Below are 27,578 nucleotides of genomic sequence, written 5' to 3'. Positions count from 1 at the left end.
ATGTTATATTTTGTAACATTGCTTGAAATAATTTTTGAAGGGTAAGGTAGGTGTAGTACAAATTATCATTATATTTCTGTTTGATGCTCCCGACACAAAGAATTTAGTAACAATGTAATCAGGACTAAAAAAAATCTGCTTTACAAATAACATGCCCAGAGCTGACTGTTGAGAGAAAATGGTTCATAACAATCCAGTGTTGTTGCCAGGCCTCGGTCTTTGGTCTCTGACGCATTCCTGTCTGATTTGACGCATTGGACCTAGTCTTGTCCGGTCGATGGACCGATAGTTTTTACGTTTTGGTGGTCAACTGACCGATACATATTCGTACAAGGCGGACAAGGTCTGCAATGAATGGAATGGGAGTTGCAAAGTCGGAAAACAAACCCCGATCGAAATGCTCATGTTCGCTACGAGTGAAAATGCACTCGGTGCCGAGTCCGTGTTTGTCGTCATTGACACTCGAGGCTGTGTTTACGGAAATACTCGATCCAACCGGTGTACCTATTTACCGAAAACGGCGCAACCAGCGGAAAGTTCATCAATATAATACTACGGCATGGTAATGCGAAGATCAGGCAGGATCCCTACATTCGCACACCGGGCACTGTATTGAAAAGGGTATGCCAGGAATGTCAGGCTCTTTCTCCTCGCAAAGTTTATGAACAATTAAAACTAGGAAGCGACATCAAAGCAATGCCAAAGGACTTGAAACAGGTAAGTCAGTTTGGTACTATGTTCTACGAAGGGACAGTGGTCACTCTTCTCTCTTTTTGGCCCTCTGCTTTAGCTTTAAGTTGTACAAGCAGACATCAGCAAACAAAAGTGCAGACTGGAGCTGCTGACCAAGTTACAGTGACCGATCAGCTGAGCGCTGAACTAGTTGTACAATCAGATTTGACAATTCATAGTCATTAAATGGCTAATACTCTTATTTCTAGTCACTTACATTTGAAATAATGTTGTAAGTCTAGCAATGTTAACTTCATATTGTTAAGTTTTTTGTTTAAGTTTATATATTACATTTAATGTGTACTGCCAAAAATCAGCAAATGAGCGCCATACACTAATTTCTGTGAGAATCAGATAATAAAGTGTTATCATTGTTGAATTTTTGCGTAAAAAGATAGATTTAACTCCGGACTGTAAGTTATTTTGCATTGCATGTATCAAAGGTATGGCAGTACAATTTGGACCTATTGTTTTTTTAAAGCCAGGACATTTGGACCTATTGTTTATTTTTAGGGAGGTACAAATGACCTATTGTCCTCTTAGGCTGGCAACAACACTGCAATCATTTTCTGGTTCATTCTGACAATTTCATTTTCATTTCACAAGGGCTCAAAATGCTATTCAGTCAATACCTGACTGTGATGCCTGGTTTGAGGTTGCATCATTTCCACTTTCAGGGAGCCTTCCTTCTGTTTCAGGTGGTGACAGCCAGGGAACTTCGGTCAGACAAATTGGACAGGCTTGAAATTCTGGTTCGAGAAGGAATACACAGGGTTCACCATTTTTCTTTGTTCCTGCACATTGTTTGATCTGAACTTGCTGCACAGAAACGGCTTTTCCCACAGAGGAGCAAACGGTTTGTTCACAGTTCCCACAGGTTCCCCCCTCTCTAACCCTGACACCACACTTGCACTCGATTTTTGCAAAGTGAGCAGGATTACAAGTCGAGCAGATTTCTTCTCCTGGTTCCAGAGTCCCACCGCAGGTTTTTCCGTTCACCTTTTCTTGGCAAGACATGCTGGAACACACACAAATATGGCACCATCTCACTCTTAAAACCATAAAATACATCTTTGGATAATGTTGTTTACAGATAACTTATTCCTGTTCAAACGACCAAGTAAACCATTACAGATCAGTCAAGGCATTTACATGGGGTTGCAAAATTGTACAAGTTACATTTAAAACCATAAACATACAATTTCGATATCATTGTTCAGATCGAGATACCTTTCTTCCCATGTAAACAAAATTAATGTAAACCATCACAGATTAGTCCAATACATTTACATGGGGTAGTAGAGTCCTTCCATTTTATATTTGTAAACCAAAACTCTACAGCCTGGTTGCACCCTTAAAAGAATAAAGATTCCTGTACAGTGTGTGATTTTTATCTGCTGGATTAATTTTGCAGATTTGACAAGTGTCAGTTACACATATATATATATATATATATATATATATATATATTTATATACATGAACATGTACTTACTTCTGATGTGGGGTAAGCATCAAAGTGGTAGGATGCTATCATCCCACACAAAAGCCTGGATGGCTCCGTACGTGGTGATTTACAAGATGTTATAAAGATGAAGGAGGGTGTCTTTAAACTCACCCAATATTTTTTTAACATTTATTTATCTATTTCTTGTTAGTATTTTTTTTTACCTCAGAACTGGGAATTTGACTTTTGTTCTCAGAGTAGTATATTTAAAGGAATTAAACTGCTTAGTTAGAACCAAATTTGCTACTTCCATCAGAGAAATAGTAGAATGTTGTTAAATATGTGCCTTTTAAATTGAAAACAAAATTCAGAGGGGAAAGGCAGAGGTGAGTGATAATTGAGCATTTAAGGCCCCCCCCCCCCCCCCCCCCCCCCGAAAATGTTTGTTTCCCAGAAGGGTTAAAAAAATGTCTAGGATCGAGGCAAAGGAAACTTTAATTACCTGCTTGTTTCACGCAATCGTTTGGTTGGAACTGGAGTGTCGGCCTTACCAGCGCATGGCCGTTTCGGTTGTGGTCTCTTGCGCATCACTCAAGCTGTCAGAATAAGGAGCACTGCAACCAAACGCCCGCTTTGTTTTCAGTTTCAGTTTGAGGCTGTGCTGCCACGCAGTGCCAACATTTCATTTGACTTTTGTTCCATGTCAACCGTGTGGATCTTTCTAAGTTTGAAACAACATTCACCGTGATGGTTATTGCCTTCCAAAAATGTGTATTTCTGGTAAATGAAGATGTCTGCCGAGCAACGACAGCTCAACACTGACTTGTGTTTCTCTTTTCTGCCACGGTTCTCAGGAACTTTACTTTCGGTTTCCACAGAACCGAAATTACTGCGCGTGTCTATTTCGAGAAACAGCTAATTTCCGGAACTACCGTCTGCAACTACAACTGCATGTATCAGCCGTGTCACGCAGTGCAACACTCGTCGTATCGCACTGCAATATGTCTTCTTCTTCTTCTTCTAGTTTCCACCCGCCTTCATCTTTTTACATAGAGGGGGCTTCGAGACGAGGGTCGTAGTGTGTGTGTGTGTGTGTGTGTGTGTGTGTGTGTGTGCGTGTGTAGAGCGATTCAGAGTAAACTACTGGACCGATTTTTATGAAATTTGACATGAGAGTTCCTGGGAATGATATCCCCGGACGGTTTTTTTCATTTTTTCGATTAATGTCTTTGATGACGTCATATCCGGCTTTTTGTAAACGTTGAGGCGGCACTGTCACACCCTAATTTTTCAATCAAATTGATTGAAATTTTGGCCAAGCAATCTTCGACGAAGGCCGGACTTCGGTATTGCATTTCAGCTTGGTGGCTTAAAAATTAATTCATAACTTTGGTCATTAAAAATCTAAAAATTGTAAAAAAAAAAAAAAATTATAAAACGATCCAAATTTACGTTCATCTTATTCTTCATCATTGTCTGATTCCAAAAACATATAAATATGTTATATTTGGATTAAAAACAAGCTCTGAAAATTTAAAAAATTAAAAATTATGATCAAAATTAAATTTTCGAAATCAATTTAAAAATACTTTCATCTTATTCCTTGTCGGTTCCTGATTCCAAAAACATATAGATATGATATGTTTGGATTAAAAACATGCTCAGAAAGTTAAAACGAAGAGAGGTACAGTAGGGGAAGGGCTCCTAATATGGACCGCTTTTTGTTTTATGCTGATAACTAGCTTGTTTTCTTGCGAAGAAGTTTCATTTTGTGTTTGGTAGTCCTTCTCTCTTAGGTTAACCGTTAGGCCTAATTAGAGTAAAATAGCTTTGATAGACATTCAGCAAAAATTAAATACAGGAAAAATCACAAATGGTCCATATTAGGAGCCTGGGCGCCTAATATGGACCAGTGGAGAGGCCTTCACGAATCGCTGTAAAAAGCCCCCTATACTTCAAAATAACATGATACAACTTAGTGTGCAAGTCAGACTAATTAAAATATGCTTTAGATTTATCTGTTTTGGGTTGATGAGAGCATTATTTGAAGCACACCAGGAAACTAAAGAAGCTTATCAAAAACATAGTGAAAATAAGTGAAATTATCAACTTCCACGAAAAGAAGACTATTTGTTATATATTTTTGATATCTCGAGGGCTAGTTATAGGTTATTTTCAGCAAGCTTCTTAATGAATTAATGAAAATAGCCTTTAGCTTTTATTTTCTTCGATTTGTTGAAGGTGGTCCATATTAGGGGACTCACGCATACTTTGAGATTTTGCTATTATTTTTTTTGTGCAGTAGAAACTCGGGGTCAACACTGCTAAAATGTAACAAATACAGTCTTAGCTGTCATATGTAGCACGTTTTGTGTGATAAAAGCTTTGGCTGTGGACAGAAACGAGTCCGTTTTAGGCGGCAAATTTAGAGTGAACGCTGCCAAAAGTGAAAACAAGTCGCGTAAGGCGAAAATACAACATTTAGTCAAGTAGCTGTCGAACTCACAGAATGAAACTGAACGCAATGCAACGCAGCAAGACCGTATACTCGTAGCATCGTCAGTCCACCGCGCACGGCAAAGGCAGTGAAATTGACAGGAAGAGCGGGGTAGTACTTGCGCTGAGAAGGATAGCACGCTTTTCTGTACCTCTCTTTGTTTTAACTTTCTGAGCGTGTTTTTAATCCAAACATATCATATCTATATGTTTTTGGAATCAGGAACCGACAAGGAATAAGATGAAAGTGTTTTTAAATTGATTTCAAAACTTTAATTTTGATAATAATTTTTATATATTTAATTTTCAGAGCTTGTTTTTAATCCGAATATAACATATTTATATGTTTTTGGAATCAGCAAATGATGGAAAATAAGATGAACGTAAATTTGGATCGTTTTAGATTTTTTTTTTATTTTTTTTTACAATTTTCAGATTTTTAATGACCAAAGTCATTAATTAATTTTTAAGCCACCAAGCTGAAATGCAATACCGAAGTCCGGGCTTCGTCGAAGACTACTTGATCAAAATTTCAACCAATTTGGTTGAAAAATGAGAGCGTGACAGTGCCGCCTCAACTTTCACGAAAAGCCGGATATGACGTCATCAAAGACATTTATCAAAAAAATGAAGAAAACGTTCGGGGATATCATACCCAGGAACTCTCATGTCAAATTTCATAAAGATCGGTCCAGTAGTTTGGTCTGAATCGCTCTACACGCACGCACACACATACACCACGACCCTCGTTTCGATTCCCCCTCGATGTTAAAACATTTAGTCAAAACTTGACTAAATGTAAGGCGAAATTACTACATTTAGTCAAGCTGTGGAACTCACAGAATGAAACTGAACGTAGTCCGCCGCTAGTGCAAAAGTATGGAAAGCCGTTTGGCTCATAACTATTACAGCTGTAATTTAAAATAAATACACCTGTATTTAATGATAAATACAGCTGTATTTATTTCTTAAACGTATACAATAAGTATCATTATTAATTACAGGTGTATTTTTTTTTATTAATTACAGGTGTATTTTTTATTAAATACAGGTGTATTTATTATAAATTACAGGTGTATTTATTTTTAAATACAGGTGTAATTATTATTAAATACAGGTGTATTTATTTTTAAATACAGGTGTATTTATTATTAAATACAGGTGCATTTATTATTAAATACACCTGTATTTATTATAAAATACAGGTGTAATTAATGATAAATACACCTGTATTTAAAAATAAATACACCTGTATTTAAAAATAAATACACCTGTATTTAATAATAAATACACCTGTATTTAAAAATAAATACACCTGTATTTAAAAATAATTACACCTGTATTTAAAAATAAATACACCTGTATTTAAAATTAAATACACCTGTATTTAATAATAAATACACCTGTATTAATCAGTTATTAGTCACGTGGTTAAGCGACTTAAAAACTTGGACTGGGAATCCACATGAAAAACACTAAGCTTATACGCGTCTTCATCGCCTCGCTTTGCCGCCTTTTGACAGACTGAACAGCTCAAGATGGCGGGGGTGGCAAATGTCCCTGATGTTTTGGAAGGTTTGCGAGTGCAGTTTTAATTAACGCTGTTGCCCAGGCTCGCACAGCAGGGTAAGTTAATTGTTTTATCAGACGAATTCGGTTCTTGTGACGATCTACACCGAGTCAGTGGGGCATCCACATCCAGAAGTTGAACTTGAAGGGAGGCCTGTACGCGTTTTTGACCAAAGATGCAAAATATTGGAATTCGGTGCGAGAGACTAGCTGCTATATCGTGTTATCGGTAATCTTGAACTTTAGCGTGTTAAATTCATAGCTCTTAATTCAGAGGCATTTAAGTCTCCAAATTTGTAGAACCTGTACTTGTAATCATAACAAGTCATTTTAGATCCCTTTGAAGTTACGGAATGAACTCCGATGATGAACTGTACGAATGCATTTGACCCATCAAAGAAGGAATTATCCGTGTGACCAGACAAGGGAGACAAATCTTTCGTGTAGATGATGTCCCATGGTTGACAACGTACACCATTTTCGGTGCATTTTCGTCACGCTAAAGTTCAAGATTACCTTGTTATCTGTGTGTGTGACGTGTGTGTGTGTAATCCGTTGTAAAGTGTATATTATGATTATTTGGTGGCGGCGGCAGTGGTACGTATATAATCTCATATGGAAAGCCGTTTGGCTCATAACAAACCTTGATTGATATGGGTTAAAGCTGTGGTCTATTTATGACTTTCCGGGGCTACGAGTTTGAAAAATAGGGACAAAATCATGTACAGATTTCTGTACAGCAAACACTACCCGAAACCCCACCTATACGGCGTGTATGACCTTGAGAGCTTCAGTCAACGCTTGAATTTTGCAGTGGTAACATCTGGTTTGCTCTCGCAGAGCTGAGCATATTTGTTGTCAAGAAGAATCGAGCAGAAAAAATAAACGACTTGGCAGGGATTCGAACTCAAGGCATCGGGGCCTCGAAATGTCAGGGCCGATGTCTTAACCGCTAGGCCACTTCACCAGTATTGTCAAAGATAAAAAAATTGATAATTTTATATCATTCTACGCTTGAATTATCATTTATGCGTTGCAAAAACGTAAAAATTGACATTAAAATTTGCCTTTATTTGCAAACATGTTTTACAGAATCGCAGTACATGTTTACACCGTCATGCTACACGACATTCGCGCCATGCAAATAGCTGCGATATCTCTATTTACAACATGCAAGAAAATGACAAGAACAGTAATTGAATCTCTCCAAAGCCAGTTGAAACCAGACATCTAAGAAATAGTTATACATGTATTCACTTCTGAACAACCGGCACGGTTGGCCTAGTGGTAAGGCGTCCGCCCCGTGATCGGGAGGTCGTGGGTTCGAACCCCGGCCGGGTCATACCTAAGACTTTAAAATTGGCAATCTAGTGGTTGCTCCGCCTGGCGTCTGGCATTATGGGGTTAATGCTAGGACTGGTTGGTCCGGTGTCAGAATAATGTGACTGGGTGAGACATGAAGCCTGTGCTGCGACTTCTGTCTTGTGTGTGGCGCACGTTATATGTCAAAGCAGCTCCGCACTAATGTGGCCCTTCGTTGTCGGCTGGGCGTTAAGCAAACAAACAAACAAACTTCTGAACAATGGGCGGATAGAGATATAAATCATGCTGCTTCAAGAATAACATAACATGAATTCATATCAATGTTTTTCCTTCATTTTCTCAATTGGCGCAGTAGCCTAGTGGTTAGGACATGAGACACGAAGTCGAGAGTTCGAATCTTCGCCGGGGCGTTTATTTTTTCCCCTTGATCTCTCTTGAAGATAAAATATGAGAGAGCAAACCGGCTGTTATCCCTGAAAAATTCAAGCGTTGACTGAAGCTCTCAAGGTCATACACGCCGTATAGGTGGGGTTTCGGGTAGCGTTTGCTGTACAGAATTCTGTACATGATTGTATCCCTATTTTTCAACCTCGTAGCCCAGGAAAGTCATAAATAGACCACAGCTTTAATCTCCAGAGCTGTGTACCAGGGAAAACCATGTTATAAAGTAGACTTTTTATTAAATTTAACTTGAGACATTTAAGCTGTACAAATTAATTTCATTCACAAATACTAGTTTCATAAATATCCTTGGCCTGCAGAGATAGAATAACAAATTCTTGCACATTTTGTTTGTCTTAGTGTTCAGTAAATATACAAAGGTTTTAAAGTAAAGCACCTTCATAACATGGAAACCGGAAGTTGTGACATGAATTTGAATACTGCTAACACTACCAAGAAAATAATATATATATATTCTATGTTGTTTTGTTGCAAGTCTGCATCATTAACAACCTGGAGTATTACTGGAAAAAAAATTATTACTAAAGAAAATATGTATACTCTCGATACTCTCCATGCACATGATTTTTGTGCAGACGAGAATTTTTGCAATTCAATAAAAGGGCGACCACCCAGTAAAGTCTTGGTTCAATTATGTTCTTTTTATGGGTTAGTTGTTAGCAACAATGTAACCGACAAACTTCAAACAGAATTTTGGTGCTTTCCTCTAACATCTATATATATATACGACTAGTGTCTGTGTGTCTGTGTGTCTGTGTGTGTGTGTGTGTGTATCTGTCTGTGCGCGATGCACGGCCAAAGTTCTCGATGGATCTGCTTCAAATTTGGTGGGCATATTCAAGTAGACCCGGGACACGACACAACCTGGTCGATATTTCAACACGTGCTCTCAGCGCGCAGCGCGGAACCGATTTTGGTTCCACCTCAGCTATTTTGGTTCCACCTCAGCTTACCCGGGCCCCCATACCGACACACCATAGCCGCTACACCACATCACAACGCCAAAGTTCTCGGTGGATCTTTTTCAAATTTGGACACCGTATTCAGCTACACCCCGGACACAATATCATCGATGAGATATTTCAACACGTGCTCTCAGCGCGCAGCGCTGAACTCATTTTCGTTTTTGGGTTCATTTCACCATTATAAGTAACTCTTCCTTATCTTCTCCAGTGTTTGGCGTTTATCTCCCTTCCTTCGTGTGGCTTTCCCGTTCAGTTGTAAGTTACTACACTGCGCTGTCCACTGCGCTGAGCGTCTTCGGATATTCCCGGCGTTCTGTTACTGTTACCTATTTTTAGAAGGTCAACGCAGTGTACAGAACGTAAATTGGACCCGTAAATTATCCTCACTGTAAAAGTGCAAAGGTCGAATCAATTTATAGCCACGCGAAAAATACACTGTCATCTATCTCTCTATAGATACGGCTTCTCTGTGTTTGTGTGTGTGTGTGTGTGTAAGTGTGTGTGTCTCTATGTAATCAACACCTGTGCATTCTTCAGTTCTGTTTGTGATGTGGTCTGGCGGCTTTTGTGTAATTTTATGTACTGGCCTTCCTTTGAGAAGCCATAACTTGCTCAGTCCTGTTTGAGTGGAGTTCGCCTCCAAAGGTGATTAACACGGTTACATTCGTCGACAAGGATGGGACTCGATATGGTCAGGAATGGCATTATGGCCACTGAATCATTTTCGTGCTGTTCCCATTCCACGAATCTGGGAGGGACCTAAGCTTGGCGGGTCCATAGTTCGGACGGCTCTAAGTACTTCTTCCCGGCGAAGCCGGCAACCCGGCGAAGCGGGTATTCATTCTAGTTATATTATATATTTGAAAAACATCAATGTTTACCTGTGTCAAGTTTCTTTTTTGGGAGAGTATACATTCAAGTTGCCATTTAATACATGTTTTAAGGACTGAAAATACATGTCACAAAATGGGAAACGGCCCAGGAGAATAACTTGTATGTAAAGCAGCAAATGATAAACACATGGTTTTACCCCTGAAAGCTCCAAAGATTTGGGAAAATGAATCTCGTTTGCCTTCACATATCAAACTGAACGTCAAGCAGCTCAAAAAAAGTCTCAAGAAAAGTTACGCTTTCAAAATAGCATTTCATTCTGTGTCGCAAAGCATGCTTAACATTTCTACGCTTCTACAAATGAACACAAGCATGCAATAATTCCCTCTCTTTTGAGTCCTGGTACTTGTATGCTTATTAAGAAAGCGGGATGATGTTTCCTTTATTTCAGAATTTCTTTTTTGTCTTGTTTCAGATGGAAAGTGCGGAGAAACCACCATCTCAGATTTCGTGTTTTTCATGTCTGGGAGCCGGTCCACAGTACCAGGAGGGTACCAGAGTCCTCTGACCGTGGTGTTTGTGGACACACCCGAAAAGCCACTCCCCAGAGTGTCAACTTGTGCCCTCAGAATGCAGGTGTCTGCCCGACAGGTCAAGAACTGAGGCAGAAGCTGTCCCAGGCTGTTCTTGAAGGGGGTGGATTTTATTTATTGTAAAAACTTTCCTTCAATGGTGCGTTTAGTTTCTGCTTGGTAGCCGTAGCTGTTGGTGTTTCTATCTGTACACACCCTGGGGGGGGGGGGGGGGGGGGGGGGGGTGTTAACGTTGAACTTTGAAATCTTAAAATTATTAAGACAAGGTGTGTGTGGTTTTTTTCTCTCCGTAAAATAAGCTTTATTTTAGGTGCCTGTACCGTACATCATTTCTTACTTGCTATTAAATGCAAGAGAGAGACTTTCGAAGATTTGATGTTTGTGTTTCGCATTATTTTTGCTTGGTAGCCGTAGGTGTTGGTGTTTCTTTCTGTACACACCCTGCGAAAAAATGTTTGTTCTGCAATTTTGAAGAGAATTCACAAATGTATTCAAACTGAATTATTTGAGGTCATGCTGCAAAGGAAAAAAAAACATGACCCTGATTTAACCGGTTTCCTATACTCCTTTACATACCTTGTTTTTGTTTTGATTGTTTTCTTTGCTTTTTGCAGGGGGGGGGGGGGGGGGGTGTTTAACGTTGAACTTTGAAATCTTAAAATTATTAAGACAAGGTGTGTGTGTGTTTTTTCTCTCAGTAAAATAAGCTTTATTTTGGGTGCCTGTACCGTACATCATTTCTTACTTGCTATTAAATGCAAGAGAGAGACTTTCGAAGATTTGATGTTTGTGTTTTGCATTATTTAAATTGCCGTTGTGTTTCAAGAGTGTGTTCTGTTCTTATTTGTTTTTTTTGCACCACTGTTTGTCATTATGTTGCCTGCTTTTCGTGTTCCGTGTAACGCTGTCCATGGAAAACATGTAAAGCATTGTATTTCTCTCGACTATTGATCAAGTAAACTAAGCACTTCACATCATATCAGGTATCAGTTACCTAATGTACAGAATAAATGGTTCAACCCCCCTACTACACGAATAACACGTTGCCAGCAAAATATCAAAAGCACTCGGACTAGCGTTACAGTGTCCCATACAAAACTTGGCAATATACACCATAAACCGGATACAAACAAATCAATTGCTCGCTAACAACTTTGTTATACTGTCTCATAATGGTATACAAATTAATAAACTCAAAAGCGTTTGTAACAGTTATGATAATGTGATATTCGTGCCCTGTGTAACGATAGTCTGTTTTTATGTTTTACCAAATTAACCAAAACTGGCGTTGTCTACTGCTTTTCCTTTTATAGTTTTACACTCCTCTGTAGTGAAGGTCACTGCTCACACAAGGGCGGGGATGTAGCTCAGTCCTGTTGGCCGCTGTCAGCGCGAGTTCGTCCCCACGTTCGGCGAGAGATTTATTATTGCTCACAGTCAACTTTGTGTGCAGACTCTCCTCGGTGTCCGAACACCCCCGTGTGTACACGCAAGCACAAGACCAAGTGCGCACGAAAAAGATCCTGTAATCCATGTCAGAGTTCGGTGGGTTATAGAAACACGAAAATACCCAGCATGCTTCCTCCGAAAGCGGCGTATGGCTGCCTAAATGGCGGGGTAAAAACGGTCATACACGTAAAAGCCGTGGGAGTTTCAGCCCATGAACGAACAAACGGCTCACACAATTTCAGCTTTCTTGTCTCTGTAACCAGTATTAAATAGTGACTGTTTTGCTAACTGTTCAGCTGTCACCTGCCAAGTAGAACCGATGTATTCTTTATGATGTGATAAAATTAAAGTATTCATTCCACTTTGTGATGGATGAACTCGCAACTGCCAAGTATTACCAGTCTTATGATGGGATAAAAATTAAGTATTCATTCCATTTTGTGATAGGTTAACTCTCAACTGCCAAGTAATACCAGTCTAATGATGTGATAAAAATATTCATTCCATTGTGTGATGGGTTAACTCTCACCTGCCAAGTATTACCAGTGTGTCTTGTGATGTGATAAACATAAAGTATGCATTCCATTTTGTGATGATTTTCCTTATTTAAAGTGGATTTTCTGCATGACACTTGTTTGATTAAAATTAATTGTATTTGTGGCAGACAACTTGAGTTATGTTTTGTGTTTTTGTAAAAACAACTTGTTTTTTTTTAATATGACTGGAAATGAGACTAGCAGCCATGAATCCATAACTACATTTTGCTGTCCATCATAGACATCTCACTCGCACATGTTCATTGCCTCACCATACAGGAATCAAAATCCATACAAACAATTTGTATTATCCAATATTCAAACTTGTCATACACATTTATTCATACACAAGAATTATGTGTCATACACATTCAAGCAATCAAGATCCAATAAATGTATATAATTGATGTTCTTAAAAAGACTACACACACACCTAAATATATAGGTGATCTTTGAAATGGGACATTTACATGCAAAATTCAGAATGCAAACAGAGCTTTGGCTTGCAAATTTAATAGTCATTAACCAGCACATAATATGAATAATTTTTGAAATTGTTGTGATACTGATTCAATTTTTCACATAAAATCAGAATTTCATTTATTTTAGTTTCCTGATACAAATGATTCGTCTAGCTTACCTTGAATAAACATACCAATACGTCAAAAAGTAGGACATCTGAGCTCAAAGATTAATAGTTTGGTTTGAAAAATCTCTAAATACACATAATTACAAAAACAAAACAAAATTCCGTGATAGAACATGTACTGATCTTGCAACTAAAGTAAAAAGGGGACTCGGGTGTGCTGTTAAAATTGTTGGCACATTTTAGTATCTAAAACTCACCTTTGATTTTAGGGGGTGCCTATTCTTTCTTTATTTGGTGTTTAACATTGTTTTCAACCACGAAGGTTATATCGCGACGGGGGAAGGGGGGAGATGGGATAGAGCCACTTGTCAATTGTTTCTTGTTCACAAAAGCACTTAATCAAAAATTTGCTCCAGGGGCTTGCAACGTAGTACAATATATTACCTTACTGGGAGAATGCAAGTTTCCAGTACAAAGGACATAACATTTCTTACATACTGCTTGAGTAAAATCTTTACAAAAATTGACTATATTCTGTACAAGAAACACTTAACAAGGGTAAAAGGAGAAACAGAATCAGTTAGTCGCCTCTTACGACATGCTGGGGAGCATCGGGTAAATTCTTCCCCAAACCCGCGGGGGGTACCTATGCGACTGACCACAATGTTTACTTTCATCAGGCACAAAGTTCTTCAGCAGAAGAATGATTAATATTCTAGCAACAAACATGCAATAAATTCATACATGATTATTGATGTTCAAAAAATGCTCTACACTACTTCACCAAACTAAATGGAGAACTGAAAATGTTTAAAACACTTTCTTTCTTTATTTGGTGTTTTCAACCACGAAGGTTATATCGCCACGTGGAAGGGGGGGGGGGGGGGGGGGGGGGGAGATGGGATAGAGCCACTTGTTAATTGTTTCTTGTTCACAAAAGCACTAATCAAAAAATTGCTCCAGGGGAAAACACTAACCATAAACAATAAACACCACTATGAGGTTTGATAGGTAACTTAAAGGGACCTTGACCTTCAATGAACGTTGCAAAAAGCTTATGTTCTGATGAATATGGGTGAATGAGGCACCATTGAATATAAAAAGAAAAATAACTGATTTGACTCTAGTTAAACTATGGCGCTCATGGCATCATACCAAAGTTTGAACGAGTATCCCTTTCACTGTTCTGTACAGCTGTGAAAACACAGTGAGACATAATAATAATGAACATAAATTAATCACCCCTTCTCGCCAGAGCTCACGGCAATACACAATAGCAAAACAAATCAGAGCATTCACACACCGACACACACAAAGTCGTTAAAGGTTTATTGGCTGCGGCAATAATAGCCGCAAGAATAATCCTTTAGTTCGTTCAAAGTACCCAAGCATGTCCTGTATACAAAAGTAAGGCGATTGAGATTTTATTTTGTTTTTTTTACACAAGCCAGAGAACACCAGTGCTTGTGAGAGCAAAATGTTTGCCCGTAGGGAAGTGAACCTTCCTTATCTTTCGCACCAGAGAGCTGTTCAAAAGGGGTATTGTGCAAGTTGGCTATTAAACCATTGTAATTCGGAAAATGTCTTTAACCTTCGCCGGCACTCGTGGGTCCGTGCGGACCCAGAAGGGTGTTTGATTGCAAATATCTTTTAAACGAGTTGGAATTTTTTAATGAGCTTTTAGAAATGCCTCAGACACCTAACAAGCTATCATCTCCTAAAAGCTCATTAAATTTCAGTGATAATTAATTAATTAATTAATTAATGGTCAAATTTAGACTACACACGGAAGCATTTGTGGGGACGTGCGGACCCATACTTCTCAAAGAAGGAAAAGCGTGTATACCCTTCCGAGGCACTCGTGGGTCCGTGCGGACCCAGAAGGGTGTTTGATTGCAAATGAGACAGTGACAAAAGGTCAGGTGTCATGTCTACTGTCCCGAATGACACACGATTGCTGACATTTCACCATTGCCAAAAGAATAAACAAATAAGAAATAGGTAGAAAATGAATGTGAAAACTGACTTTGATTGTTGATCAGTATTTTCTATACCACTAACAAATAATCTACTTACACATAGCTGTTTGGCAAATGTATGTTGCATGGGACACACTGACATGAAAGTGGAAGATGTTTTTCCCTCTAGAGAAACTACATATCAAGTTACACTTTTTGTGCTCTTCCATTCCAGTTGGCAATCAATTGTTAACGCATGTTATTAGAAAAAATAGAACGAAAACAGATTAGATAGAATGAAAAATGTACTGGTGATGTCATTTGGGACATACTGACATGAAAACGTCACCTTTTGTCATTGTCTCAAATATCTCTTAAACGAGTTGGAATTTTTTAATGAGCTTTTAGAAATGCCTCAGACACCTACAAAGCTTTCATCTCCTAAAAGCTCATTAAATTTCAGTGATAATTAATTAATTAATTAATTAATTAATGGTCAAATTTAGACTACACACGGAAGCATTCGTGGGGACGTGCGGACCCATACTTCTCAAAGAAGGAAAAGCGTGTATACCCTTCCGAGGCACTCGTGGGTCCATGCGGACCCATACTTCTCAAAGAAGGACAATTGTGCAAACCCTTCCGTGGCACTCGTGGGGCCATGCAGACCCATAATATTTTACCAAATACCGTGTGCAGTCTAAATTTGACCATTAATTAATTAATTAATTATCACTGAAATTTAATGAGCTTTTAGGAGATGATAGCTTTTTAGGTGTCTGAGGCATTTCTAAAAGCTCATTAAAAAATTCCAACTCGTTTAAGAGATATTTGCATCAAACACCCTTCTGTGTCCGCACGGACCCACGAGTGCCACGGAAGGATATGCATATTTTTCTTTCTTTGAGAAGCATGGGTCTGCACGGCCCCACGTAAGGATATGCACATTTTTTCTTCTTTGAGAAGCATGGGTCTGCACGGCCCCACGAATGCGTCCGTGTGTAGTCGATAACGAGTGCCGGCGAAGGTTAATGGCTGAATAACAATGAGTTCCTTTATACGTTGGATTGGGCAAGCCATATTATATATATATATATATAAATATATCTAGCATCAATAAACCTAAAAATACACTAAGGTCTTTTTCAAAAACAATAGTCTGTTTTAAAAACTTTCAGCAATTTTCAACCTTATAAATCTATACTATAGATACATCAAAAGAAATTTGGTCAGACATGGGATTCAGAAAAAGTGATAATTAAGGGGAAAAAAAGTGGGGGTCTGGGGGCCGCAGAAGGCCCCCAGTAGGGTCCAGGGGCAACGCCCCTGGTCGGGGTCTGGGGGCTTCACCCCAGAAGCTGAAGGTTTTTAGTATTTTAGACACACAAAAATGGCCCTGAAATGCATATTTCAGCTTCATCATAGCCCCCCCCCCCCCTCCCTTCTCTTCCTTCCATGTTTCTCAAATTAATTTTACGCTAAGACTCAAAATAAGGAGGAGAAAGAGAGAGAGAGAGAGAGAGAGAGAGGGAGGGGATGGGGGGGGGGGGGGGGGGTGGTGGTGCGTGTGACGGTGTGGTTTCAATGTTCTTACCTTGTCGGTGCCAAACGACTCAAGTGACTGATTACACGACTGGGTTTTCAGGATAGTCAGGTGCTTGTTGCTTTTCAAGTGGCTTTTGAGGGCAGTCTTTCCATTGGAACCGTAGTTGATAACATTAACATCGTTGCACAAAGTGCACTAAGCTTTCCCGGCAAGTTGATTTTAGCAAAAGCATCGCCAACTTTCAGTTTCACGTCTTGTGTCTTCTGGCCTTTCTCGTATTTCCAGCTCAATGATACAACTTCATCGAGCCAGTCGAATCTCCAGAGATTTTTCTTGTACTTCTGCTGGTCAATTTCCCGGGATAGAACGGTTTCGTCTCGCTTTAGCTTCCTCATCATTTTGGCAAGTGGCTCGAAGCGATGTAAAAATGGCGCCGAATCATTCTCATACGGTATGCTTTAGCTTATACTGAATCCCCGATAGCTACGTTGAAACGGTGACTGTAGGAGACAAAGACACAGAGCGCGTTCCCATACGGATCGACCAGCAACAGTCTGACCGTTTTAGGAACCAACCGTTCAAGAATAGTATGGAATGGAGCGTCGCGATCAGCGGACCGGCCGAAAAACTTGGGTCTTTACCTACATATATCCCAACATTTTCTCAGCGGATTTGCACGAATCTCAAGAATGATCCCTGGAGCCTAAAAATTTACGGAATTCCGTAATTTTACGGAAGAATCCCATGTCTGTTTGGTGCAATTAAACAGGTAACCTAATGGCAAATCATTGTGTAAAACTTTCTTTACAACTTTCTTTCACAAAGTGTACATATTTTTTTTATTTTTTTTAGCAATATTGTTTTCGTGGTGCAGTACCTGTGTTTAAAAATAATAAAATACACAGCGGACATAATTTCGCTTTATTTGAATGACTTTCCACTTTACAAAGATTGGTTTAGAATTAGAGCGCAGATTTAAACCAATTTGAAAAAAACAGTTGCTTATACCTTCTACCATGCTTGGTACTTTGAACAAACTTTATGATTGTTTTTGAGGCTTTCATTGTTGCAGCCCAATGCTGCTCAGTGCAAATTAACTTTTTTGAAGGCGAAGTGTCTGCACCCAGACACATCCTTACTCTGAGGTCTCAAAGCAAACCCGCAAATTGAGGCACACCTCCCAACGCCATGCAAGATATTGCAGATTTATTGCACGATTACGTGGCTGGAGCGGATAGGGCAAGTAGCCTAATAAGTTTACAATTTAAAACGAATGCTTCTTTCATTGACAAAAGCAGTAATCATGTGTCAAAACACTGGATCGGCTTTGGAATGCGCTTGTAAATAAAAGTAGACAATGAATTTTTCTTGTGATTCCACTGACCAATCTGCTTGTAGTCTGGACAATCAAGCGTACAAAATATGGCAAAATCGTATGGGTTCACAGGTCTGCTATACACTTCAGGTTTGGGGTGTCCACAAGCTAACTTTTTTTTTACTCGAGCATGTTGGCAACGAACTGGAGAACAACATCTGACCATGTTGATTGGTGGGTGGCCCACTCCGAGGGTCAATGCGCTCCGTTAGTTGCACGAGCTGTTCCTCAGAGAGGGGGCAAGCCGTGGCAGGCACATCCTAACGACTGTCTGGCAAAGGATGGTCCTCGATTATCGATTGAAGGCTTCTCCCTTTCCAGAAGTCCTGTACTGCTGTGGATGTGCTGGCTCGTCTCTCCAGCATCCCCCTGAAGAAGAGCTGCAGGGGAGTTCTGTTGCGCTCTGTCCTCAGGGGTTGGTGGTTCTTCTGTTCCACAATCCACTGTAGGGACCGGTTCGGCAGAAAAACATAGTGGAGGGCCCACAAGTGAATGGGATTGTCCATGTTCAGTATCCCCAGACCACCTTCTGCCTGTGGTGTTCTCATTGCAGTAAACAGGTCATGGTAAGGGTTCACCACATCTTTCCAGACGTCGAGCCAGAGACGCTCGATCCTTTGGTTATGGTCACTGCGGCCTTGCATCGCACTGCCTCTCCCTTCTCCCCTGTGTTCATTCATGAGGGCGACGACATCCAGATTCTCGCCACCATGGTCCATGCGGAGTCCAAAGCGTTGGGTTCCACCCAAAAACAGATCCCGAACGGTCTCTGACCTGTTGTTTCGGTGGCATGGAGGAAGGTAGTGGCCCGGCTAAAGCCATCGATTGCCCCATGAATCACCATTTTCCACCTGCAATATAACAAACAGAGATCCGTTTCCATATGTGATTTCACCACACAAATTCTGATTAAAGAGTTATTGGGAAATAAGTACAGGTAACATGCTCAGTAAATATTAAAAAGTAATGGTCAAAGTGCTTTTTCATGACCGAGAATCAAGACCATTATTTTTAATATATATCATTGAGAAAAGGTGTGTAACCCATTTAATCCACCTTTCTTCAATTTTGCAAAGAAATAAATCAAGAAAAGCAATTGCTTTATATGACTTTTCTTCGTCATGTCCATAAGCCTTAAGGGTCTTGTAGGTCTTAAAAGGAGGATTCCACTAACTGCTGGGACTCTAAAATTTGATAAAAATAAGCAAAATTTTGGTAATGTCAGCTGGTTAATAACACATACAATTCAGTGAAATTTAATAAAAATAACTGAGAAAACCGCAATGTAAAGCTTTTACAAACTTGACCCCACTGTGACCCCAAAATGTGACAGGGATCAACCAAACTAGGGTCACGTAGGTAGATGATCAAATCCTTCAAGTGTTCAAAGTTTCAAAGCTCAAGCTTCAAAAACACCTGAGATAACATCAATGTTAAGATATTTTGATTCGAACATGACCCCCTGTGACCCCAAAACTTGACGAAGGTCAATCTTCTTCTTCTTCAGCGTTCGACGATGGCTGTGTCTAGATTCTTTGCCCGTGATGTTGACGAAGTGTGCTGTGACGAAGGTCAATCAACCTTATGTCGTCTTCTTCTTCTTATGCACTCGTGGTTTGCACGAGTGGAATTTTACGTGTATGACCGTTTTTACCCCACCATTTAGGCAGCCATACGCCGCTTTCGGAGGAAGCATGCTGGGTATTTTCTTGTTTCTATAACCCACCGAACTCTGACATGGATTACAGGATCTTTTTCGTGCGCACTTGGTCTTGTGCTTGTGTGTACACACGGGGGTGTTCGGACACCGAGGAGAGTCTGCACACAAAGTTGACTCCGAGAAATAAATCTCCGCCGAACGTGGGGACGAACTCACGCTGACAGCAGGCAACTGGATACAAATCTAGCGCGCTACCGACTGAGCTACATCCCCGCCCACAATCTTATGTCAAGTTGGTAGATTATCAAAACCTAGAAGTGTGCGTACTATTAAAGCTCTAGCTAAAAACACATCTGAGATAACATCAACGTTAAGTTTTTATTAAACGAACATGACCCCGCTGTGACCCCAAAATTTGATGAGGGTCAACGAAACTGGGGTCACTTCGTGAAATCATCAAACCCTAAAAGTGTGCAAAGTTTCAGAGGTCTAGCTGTATAAACTTCTGAGATAACAGCTCAACGTTACATTTTTTTGTCCTTGGACAGACAGACAGCCTGCCCACAGCACACATAATTATTTTGATCAAGTATTATTCACTCAGCCAGTCTACCTGCACAAGCATGTGATTAATCCATGGTTGAAGAGTTCTGTGAAAATTGCGCAATTCTGCAAACTCTTTATAGCAGTTAATTTAATTTCGAATAAAATAAAGTACATAGTTGTTCTGCTAAGACGATAAGGCAAATATTTTTGCGTTCTTTTCATGTTTAAGTATCTCGGGAAAAAAAGTTCTATTTATGAAGTGAAATATAATTGACCTACAGATTACTGTCTTTTTGAGTCACTTGAGAAAAAGTGACTCTATGTAATCGGTCAGTGTTAGTCTGTCCGGCCGGCCGGCCGGCCGTAGACACCACCTTAACGTTGGACTTTTCTCGGAAACTATCAAAGCGATCGGGCTCATATTTTGTTTAGTCGTGACCTCCAATGACCTCTACACTTTAACGATGGTTTCGTTGACCGTTGACCTTTTTCAAGGTCACAGGTCAGCGTCAAAGGAAAAATTAGACATTTTATATCTTTGACAAAGTTCATCGGATGTGATTGAAACTTTGTAGGATTATTCTTTACATCAAAGTATTTACATCTGTAGCCTTTTACGAACGTTATCAGAAAAACAAGGGAGATAACTAGCCTTTTCTGTTCGGCAACACACAACTTAACGTTGGGCTTTTCTCGGAAACTATAAAAGTGACCGGGCTCAAATTTTATGTGAACGTGACTCATTGTGTTGTGAATAGCAATTTCTTCCTGTCCATCTGATGCCTCATATAATATTCAGAACTGCGAAAGTGACTCGATCGAGCGTTTGCTCTTCTTGTTATTTGTACAAATGCAAATGGGAACAACTCTATTTTCTACACAAAATATGAGAGTTACTTGCCTTGAGACCTTGTGTCTGGTACAACGTAGATTTTGATTTAGAAAACAACCAAACTTATGGATCTTATATTGGATTCTGTGTGTTGAAACCTGAAATGAATAGTGTAAATGCAGTATGTATGAGCTCTTTCCTCTTTCGAATATTTGAGCATTCAGAACTTTTCAGTCACCAAGCAGTGACCACACAGTGTGGTTTCTCAACCTATGAGCTATCGAGGATTCAGACTGGTTGCTGGGTGGTTATTTGTTAGGACTAGGTAGCTGGTATTCACCGAAAAGTATTCCCCCCTCTGCTTATTTCTCTGTTAACTTGAAGGGGTGTTTATTGTTTAAAAAAAACACCAAGCAACCAAATTTAAATAACCACCCAGTAGAAATGGTAAGGTATAACCAGAATATGTTTTGTATTCCGTGGGGAAATCATCAATGGACCAGTCTTTCATTACATATCCAGAAAATGACAAAATAAAAAGAAAAGAAAAGCAAATACTTGCACACGACTCACCTTCGTTACCCACCTACCCCTTAGAAGACGCCCTTCCTTTTACGATCCCAAACAAGACATTTTCAAGACCCTGTTTCATAGCTGCCAACCCCTGTGAAGCCCAAAGAGTAGCATTTTGGAACTTTCACCCAATGTCAGAGTTGCAATTGGTGTTTATAAGCGTAGCACTCGCATAATCTTAAATTTGAATCGCAAGCCCGCATTTAAAATGCCATCAAAAACGTTTGTAAGATTCTGAGAGCTCTACGACATTACAACCGTCTAAACATAGTTCAATGTCACACGCTTTCCTTCTTTGCCACTACTAAAGCAAACGTATGCAAGATTGTATGTTACACGCTTTAGGAGCATGGCAAGAACGGATTCAAACTCAAAATCGTCACTCCAAAAAAACATAAAATGCACACACGACTTTTATTTCTCCTGCTGTTATCGTTTCTCTCTTTTACAGATTCTTCAACGCTCAGAATACTGAAAACGGCACCCTAGACGACAGTACTGTTTCCATACGCGAATTTAACTTCCCTTGGAAAGTGGTTCGCTCAGGAGGCCTGTTTGTCTGACACTATAAGGACAGAGTTCTGAACATAGATGACAAAGATTCCGGAATGAACAAACATTTTGCGGATGCAGACACAGAAAGACGTCATGAAGAATGCGATGCTTCAAAAAAAGATGTGACGATGACTGTGACGTCATTCCCATATAACGAGACGTCATTCACAGTTGTTCGGTCACTTCCGTCAAAAAGTAGATTTAGACAATCAACGTAATCTCGTGTGGAAGAAAACGTCTGTCACACAACCAAGTCGGAATAGCAGGTATTATTACCTATACACGCAAAGTCTGTCGAATTCTTCGGCAAAAATCGTTGAAAATGATTTGCCCGCATCGGCGTGGAACTTGCACCATAATCTTCACCACCCTTACGTTTCCCCGTTTTTATCCTGTCTCCCTCCAGTTTCCACTTCTAACACCGTCACTGTGCACAGCTTACAACTTAACAAGTGCATTGCATATTCTAATCAAATTCACAATTGGCGCATAGAGTCACCGGAAATGCGAATGCTTGCAATAAAATTCACGATTTGCTAAGCAAGTCACGTGGACAATATCGAGTCATAACGGAGTGGTTCCCAGCCATCGGTACTCGACTAGTTATGCAATGTTCATTGTTGATTGTCAAGCAATAAGTGAACATTTTGCACGCTTGTCATTTTTTTTTTTTTTTAGCGTAGCAGCTCAGGGCTTAGAGTAGCAGCGTAGCAATTCCTGCAAAATCGGAGCATGCTGCGCCAAAATCGTAGCAATTGGCAGGTATGCTGTTCTCTAAGATATTCTGCTCATAACCTCTGTAAGTTTACCCCCATTATAAGACCTTATTATCTCAGGGTTATGTAGGTCTTAAAAGAAAGATTCCAGCGTCATAAAATAATGTTTAAGAGAATTCCTTATGCCACCTGTATCAATCCACTCAAATTCCATGTTCAAACTGGCACAACCCCCAACATCCTCCCCACCACCGGACACACTCAACATTCACCAAATTTTGAAAAAGGATTTTTTTGTGCCCAGTGTATGTATTTGTAGCTGTACTCACGATATCAACTTGTGGTATCCGTCTAGATGCCAGAGAGCGTTTGGTCCTGATACTTGGTACAGACGACGTCTCGTGGGCCTCAACGCCAAAGCTCTGACAGCTACTCCACCAGGATCAACCCGCTGGATGGCTCCCCGTACTCTGTGCCTTTGTGGAGCGTGTAAGAATACAACTTATTACACTAACGTGACATACCACTCATGTCATAACAATACCATTCACTCTACATTGCATGTGTAAAGAGGTCTTGTCTGACAAGGACCTGATTTTTCACTGCCTCCAATACCGAAACAAGCGTCCTTCTTTGAACACTCGGAAGAATTTTAAGAACGTAAACACCACACCAGTGACATTTCCTTGCTTTGACATAAAAGATTACACGAGGCATTCGGAGATATCCAGGTTCAATTTTTAAGCTTCTTCAATCTGGGCGCTTCGACAAAGGGACATTTACAGCAATGAACATGCAACAGTATGTACAGGGTCCCCACTGGTTTTTAGAAACAAAATTCCATGACTTTTCCATGAGCCTCAATAACATTTTCCATGACTAGATCCACAGGTCGCCATTTCCGAACACGCAAACTTTTTACATCTTGTCACTGCCAGTTTTGACACTGGCTTGCTTTGCACTGAATTTGAGTCAGTTTCTACGCAGTGTCTCTTTGACAAGCAAGTCAAGCATTTGCTACGCAGTCAGATTATCGGTAATGTTTGCTGGTCCTGTCATTTCACTAAACTGGACCAGCCACTGTTTGTATCCATCTGCACTTTCGTAAATTCCGTTTCATAACCGTCACTAACACTGTGACTTGACGAACTGTCATTTTTTTCACCGCGATACACAGTTCATTGCGAAGATCTTCCTTGGTAATTCGTTCCAATTCCGCATACATTTTTGTTGTCAAGAAACAACTCGAAAGAAAGCTGGCGTGCTAAAGGTTAATTTTTTTTCTTTCTTATTTATGTTAAATTCCATGACTTGAATTGAAATTCCATGACTTGAATTGAAATTCCATGACTTTCCAGGCCTGGAAAATTAAAAATCAAATTCCATGACTTTCCATGACCTGTACGAACCCTGTATGTAGGATAAACAGAATACTACATGGCTTCCTGTTTGATACCAGTTTTACACTAGTGTTTTGAAATATTGTTCGCAGTTTAATAAAAAAAAGCACAACTTGTGTAAAACTGGTATTTCATAGGAAACCATATAGTATTCTCTATGTGGACAACAATGTCACAGGCTTACCCACTAAAGTTCTTTAGGAGCTTCTGACATATTTGCCTTAAAAACATGCAAAATAACTTGTGGAATCCAAAAGCACCATGCCGCATTAGTGGCCCAATTAGAGCTGCAGACTATTACGCTTTCGATGTAGCATGCTACTTGTAAAACAGAAAATGCTACTTCGTTATACAGACACTCTACAATGTTCATTTGTTCCTGCTGCTGTTTTCTTGTCTGAACACAGTTATTGCAACATTTGTGTCTTGACATATAAACATGTAGGTGCAGTGGATTATAAGATGATGCAATACTTAAAGATAAACACCATTTGCTACACTATAAATTCAAGATTGCTACACATGAAGCTTCATAGGGGCTGACAGCTCTGCATCATACACCTGCACATAAATCTTACTGACTGAGTTGATGAGTATTTACACATTGCACACCTCCCACATTGAAGTAAACAATTGAATATCTTCAGTTAATCGAAGTACACTTAAAGATGAAGTTCTCTCCATAGGAATACTGTGCATCACCCTTGCATGTAAGTGAACTCAAAGTACTATGTGAACAGAACAGAACCAATTCTGGTCTGTTTGCAACCGCATGAACGCAGGAAAGAGATCATTGTCAGATTGAATTACAATTAACATTGACACGCTTCCATTTGAAACTTTTCAGTTGTCATTGTGGATTGACGCCCGGGCCCCAGATCCTGCGTTTAACTTTATCCTCGACGAACAAAACAACAGGCACCAATTGGGTGGCCGCCTCACCTGTGATTGTGTTGACCAGGTTGGCAACCGAGCCAGACAGGGTAGAATTGCTGGTACCGGTTGTCATCGATCCCGATGTTGAGGCGATGGCCTCACGATCACCCGAAACAGCTTCTTGCAGACGTTGGTTGTCTTTCTGGAGCGAGACAATGGCCACTTGCCGCTCCCCCAGCCTGCGTAGTTCTGCCAATACCGCGGCCAAAGCAGTGGCGCTTTCTTCCCCTCCTGCTGTGGCTGACTCAAACCCACCGGGTTGTCGCTGCGAGGCTGTCTGGTTGCTGGCCCTCGGCCGACCTGCAGCGGCTCGGGTCACTTCGGCTACCCGCCTTGACGCTGCCCTCCTGGGAGGCATATTCCTGTGCATAAAAAACAGGATATGTGAACACAGCCTTATTTGTCAGATTACTGAGAATTACACATAAGCCTTGAACTTGTCTGCTGCTCCTTGCAGGAGTTAACAACTCTTCACTGTTCAGCCTGTAAAAGGTGTTTAATATCCCATACTTCTGAAGTTGTCACCAGATTTTGGGAGTCTGAAATACAAACCAAAGAAATTGATTAAAATCTGGCCCAAAGTACTTCAAACCAATTGTGTTTTCTGTGTCAAACTCAAATCCTGGCACCCAGTACCCCACCAAACGAGTTTGGAATCTCTGAGGCTCAATACATTTATGACAAACAGAACACCAACAGGAAATTACATCATGGTTCTCTGAACTGTCACACACCAACATAATACCTGGCTAACAAATCCACATACTAACTAATGTTGGAATCTCTGAGGCCCTATAGCTTAATTTGACAAAAAGAACAACAGCGAACCATGTTTTCTGATTCTCTGAAAAATCAGCCCCACCATGAAATATTACCTAGCCCACTGTCAGTCAGTCCGCAGATCATCAAGTGGATTATCGACTTCCTGGTGGGTCGATCTCAGTACGTGGCAGTAGACGGGGTCATCTCAGACAGCCTCGAGATCAGTACAGGGAGTCCACAAGGCTGCTGTTTGTCTCCGACAATCTTCACCCTGTACACCAACGACTGTAGAGCCACCAATGGCAAACTTTCGAAGTTTGCTGATGACTCAGCTCTGGTAGGCCTGATACAGAATGATGATGACACAGTGTACAAACAGGAGGTGGACAAACTAGTAGAGTGGTGTGACCAGAACAGCCTAGACCTCAATGTGGGCAAAACAAAAGAGATGATCACAGACTTTAGGAGAGGGGAAAAGGAAACAGAGCCACTAGTGATAGGGGGGAAAGAGGTAGAACAAGTACAAGAGTACAAATACTTGGGCTGCATCATCAGTTCAGATCTCTCGTGGTCAAAACACATAGCCAAGGTAGTTAGCAAGTGCAATTCAAGATTGTACTTTCTGAGGAAACTCAAGCAGTTCAAGGTCTGCCCTGAAATACTGGCAATGTTCTACAGAGCCAGCATTGAAAGTGTTTTTGACCTTCAACCTCATGTATATGGTACTATGGGGCTACTGTAGAGGACAAGAGCCATCTGGCAAGAGTGATCAGACAGGCAGAAAAGGTGGTTGGGGTTCAGTTCCAAGCTTGGATGAACTGGTGCATAAGAGAACAGCCACAAAAGCACGAAAGGTCGTTGAAGATGAATCGCACCCCCTGCATGATCAGTTTGCACTCATGCCATCTAGGCGTAGATACAGAGCTGCAAAGTGTAGAACCTCTCGCATGCGGAAGTCGTTTATTCCATCCGCCATCTCAGTTCTCAATGATACCACTTAGTGCATGCATGCAAAAATGTACAATGGAGTTTTCCTCAGAGCTAGCTAGGAATGCATTGTACACTAATGTTGTCATGTTATTGTTGTGTTTTTTTATCTTAATCTTAATGTTTTAAAATTATCTCCACAACTTATAAAGTATACTTTTACACTAGAATTATGTTTAAACAAATCAAGTATGTATGTTTAATATTATTCTTATGAAGTTTTTTACAACTATTTAGAATAGAACAGTCTGTTTTGAATGTCAATCACTGGGAGCAGTCAGAAGAGTAAGAATTCTGTTTGTTCTCACTATCATAATTTGCTTTGAAGATCATGATGTTGTTCCTTTGCTTAGTCAGTCCTAGAAATAATGTCCTAGACCTGTCTTACCTTGCTGTTATCAGTATTTTTGCCCTCTTTCATTACGATGCTATGGTATTTCTGTGGGTCTCCACATGTGTTTGTTTATAAGGCGGAAGTGACCTCCCCTTGTACACAATAGGCCCTCAGATGAGCCTACGGACAGACTAGAATAGAACATGCACATAACACAGAAGGTCTGCACAGCACACTCACACACAGCAATACAGCACACCGTCTTGTACCTCCTTCTGCCCTGCCGAAGTCGGGGTATCCTTTTTAATCCACCGAACATTAATATCCACAGCCATGTGTGTCTCCTGCCTCCGAACACACACGCCACAGAGCTCGACTCGATGTGCGCAGTTTCGTATAAAAATTAT

General features: G+C 40.3%; 2 protein-coding genes and 1 long non-coding RNA gene across 4 annotated transcripts in view; 1 reads left to right on the top strand and 2 right to left on the bottom strand.

The window, feature by feature from the left end:
• The window catches only part of LOC138962195 (E3 ubiquitin-protein ligase rnf213-alpha-like), a 36,420-nt gene extending 33,387 nt beyond the window's left edge, over positions 1 to 3,033 (bottom strand). Inside the window, exons 1-2 of the mRNA XM_070333928.1 lie at positions 2,681 to 3,033; positions 1,365 to 1,750 (exon numbers count right to left, since the gene is read on the bottom strand). Of these exons, the coding sequence (XP_070190029.1) occupies positions 1,365 to 1,750; positions 2,681 to 2,766 (472 nt within the window). The 5' untranslated portion in view covers positions 2,767 to 3,033. The remainder of the gene's footprint in view (positions 1 to 1,364; positions 1,751 to 2,680) is intronic.
• A 2,962-nt stretch (positions 3,034 to 5,995) lies between these two features.
• On the top strand, positions 5,996 to 11,190 carry LOC138962187 (uncharacterized). The gene is made up of 2 exons (XR_011454434.1): positions 5,996 to 6,300; positions 10,300 to 11,190. It is a non-coding gene; the product is annotated as an uncharacterized lncRNA (long non-coding RNA).
• Positions 11,191 to 16,517: 5,327 nt separating this feature from the next.
• LOC138962186 (uncharacterized) lies at positions 16,518 to 26,543 on the bottom strand. Of its 2 annotated transcripts, XR_011454433.1 has the most exons (4): positions 25,964 to 26,543; positions 25,095 to 25,450; positions 23,082 to 23,228; positions 16,518 to 18,721 (listed from the first exon to the last, which is right to left on the bottom strand). XR_011454433.1 is itself a non-coding variant. In XM_070333919.1 (3 exons), exons 2-3 carry the CDS (start codon positions 25,444 to 25,446, stop codon positions 23,182 to 23,184), a joined length of 399 nt encoding a protein of 132 aa, XP_070190020.1. In that variant the 5' UTR covers positions 25,447 to 25,450; positions 25,964 to 26,543; the 3' UTR covers positions 22,169 to 23,181. The 2 variants fall into 2 exon arrangements, 1 of the variants encoding a protein (XP_070190020.1); XM_070333919.1 differs by lacking the exon at positions 16,518 to 18,721 and having other exon boundaries at positions 22,169 to 23,228.
• Positions 26,544 to 27,578: the final 1,035 nt, after the last annotated feature.

The sequence above is a fragment of the Littorina saxatilis genome, linkage group LG3, assembly GCF_037325665.1.
Source record: "Littorina saxatilis isolate snail1 linkage group LG3, US_GU_Lsax_2.0, whole genome shotgun sequence".
Lineage (NCBI taxonomy): Eukaryota > Metazoa > Mollusca > Gastropoda > Littorinimorpha > Littorinidae > Littorina > Littorina saxatilis.
The sequence above is the reverse complement of the archived record's forward strand: the minus strand, read 5'-3'. Positions and strand labels throughout refer to the sequence as shown.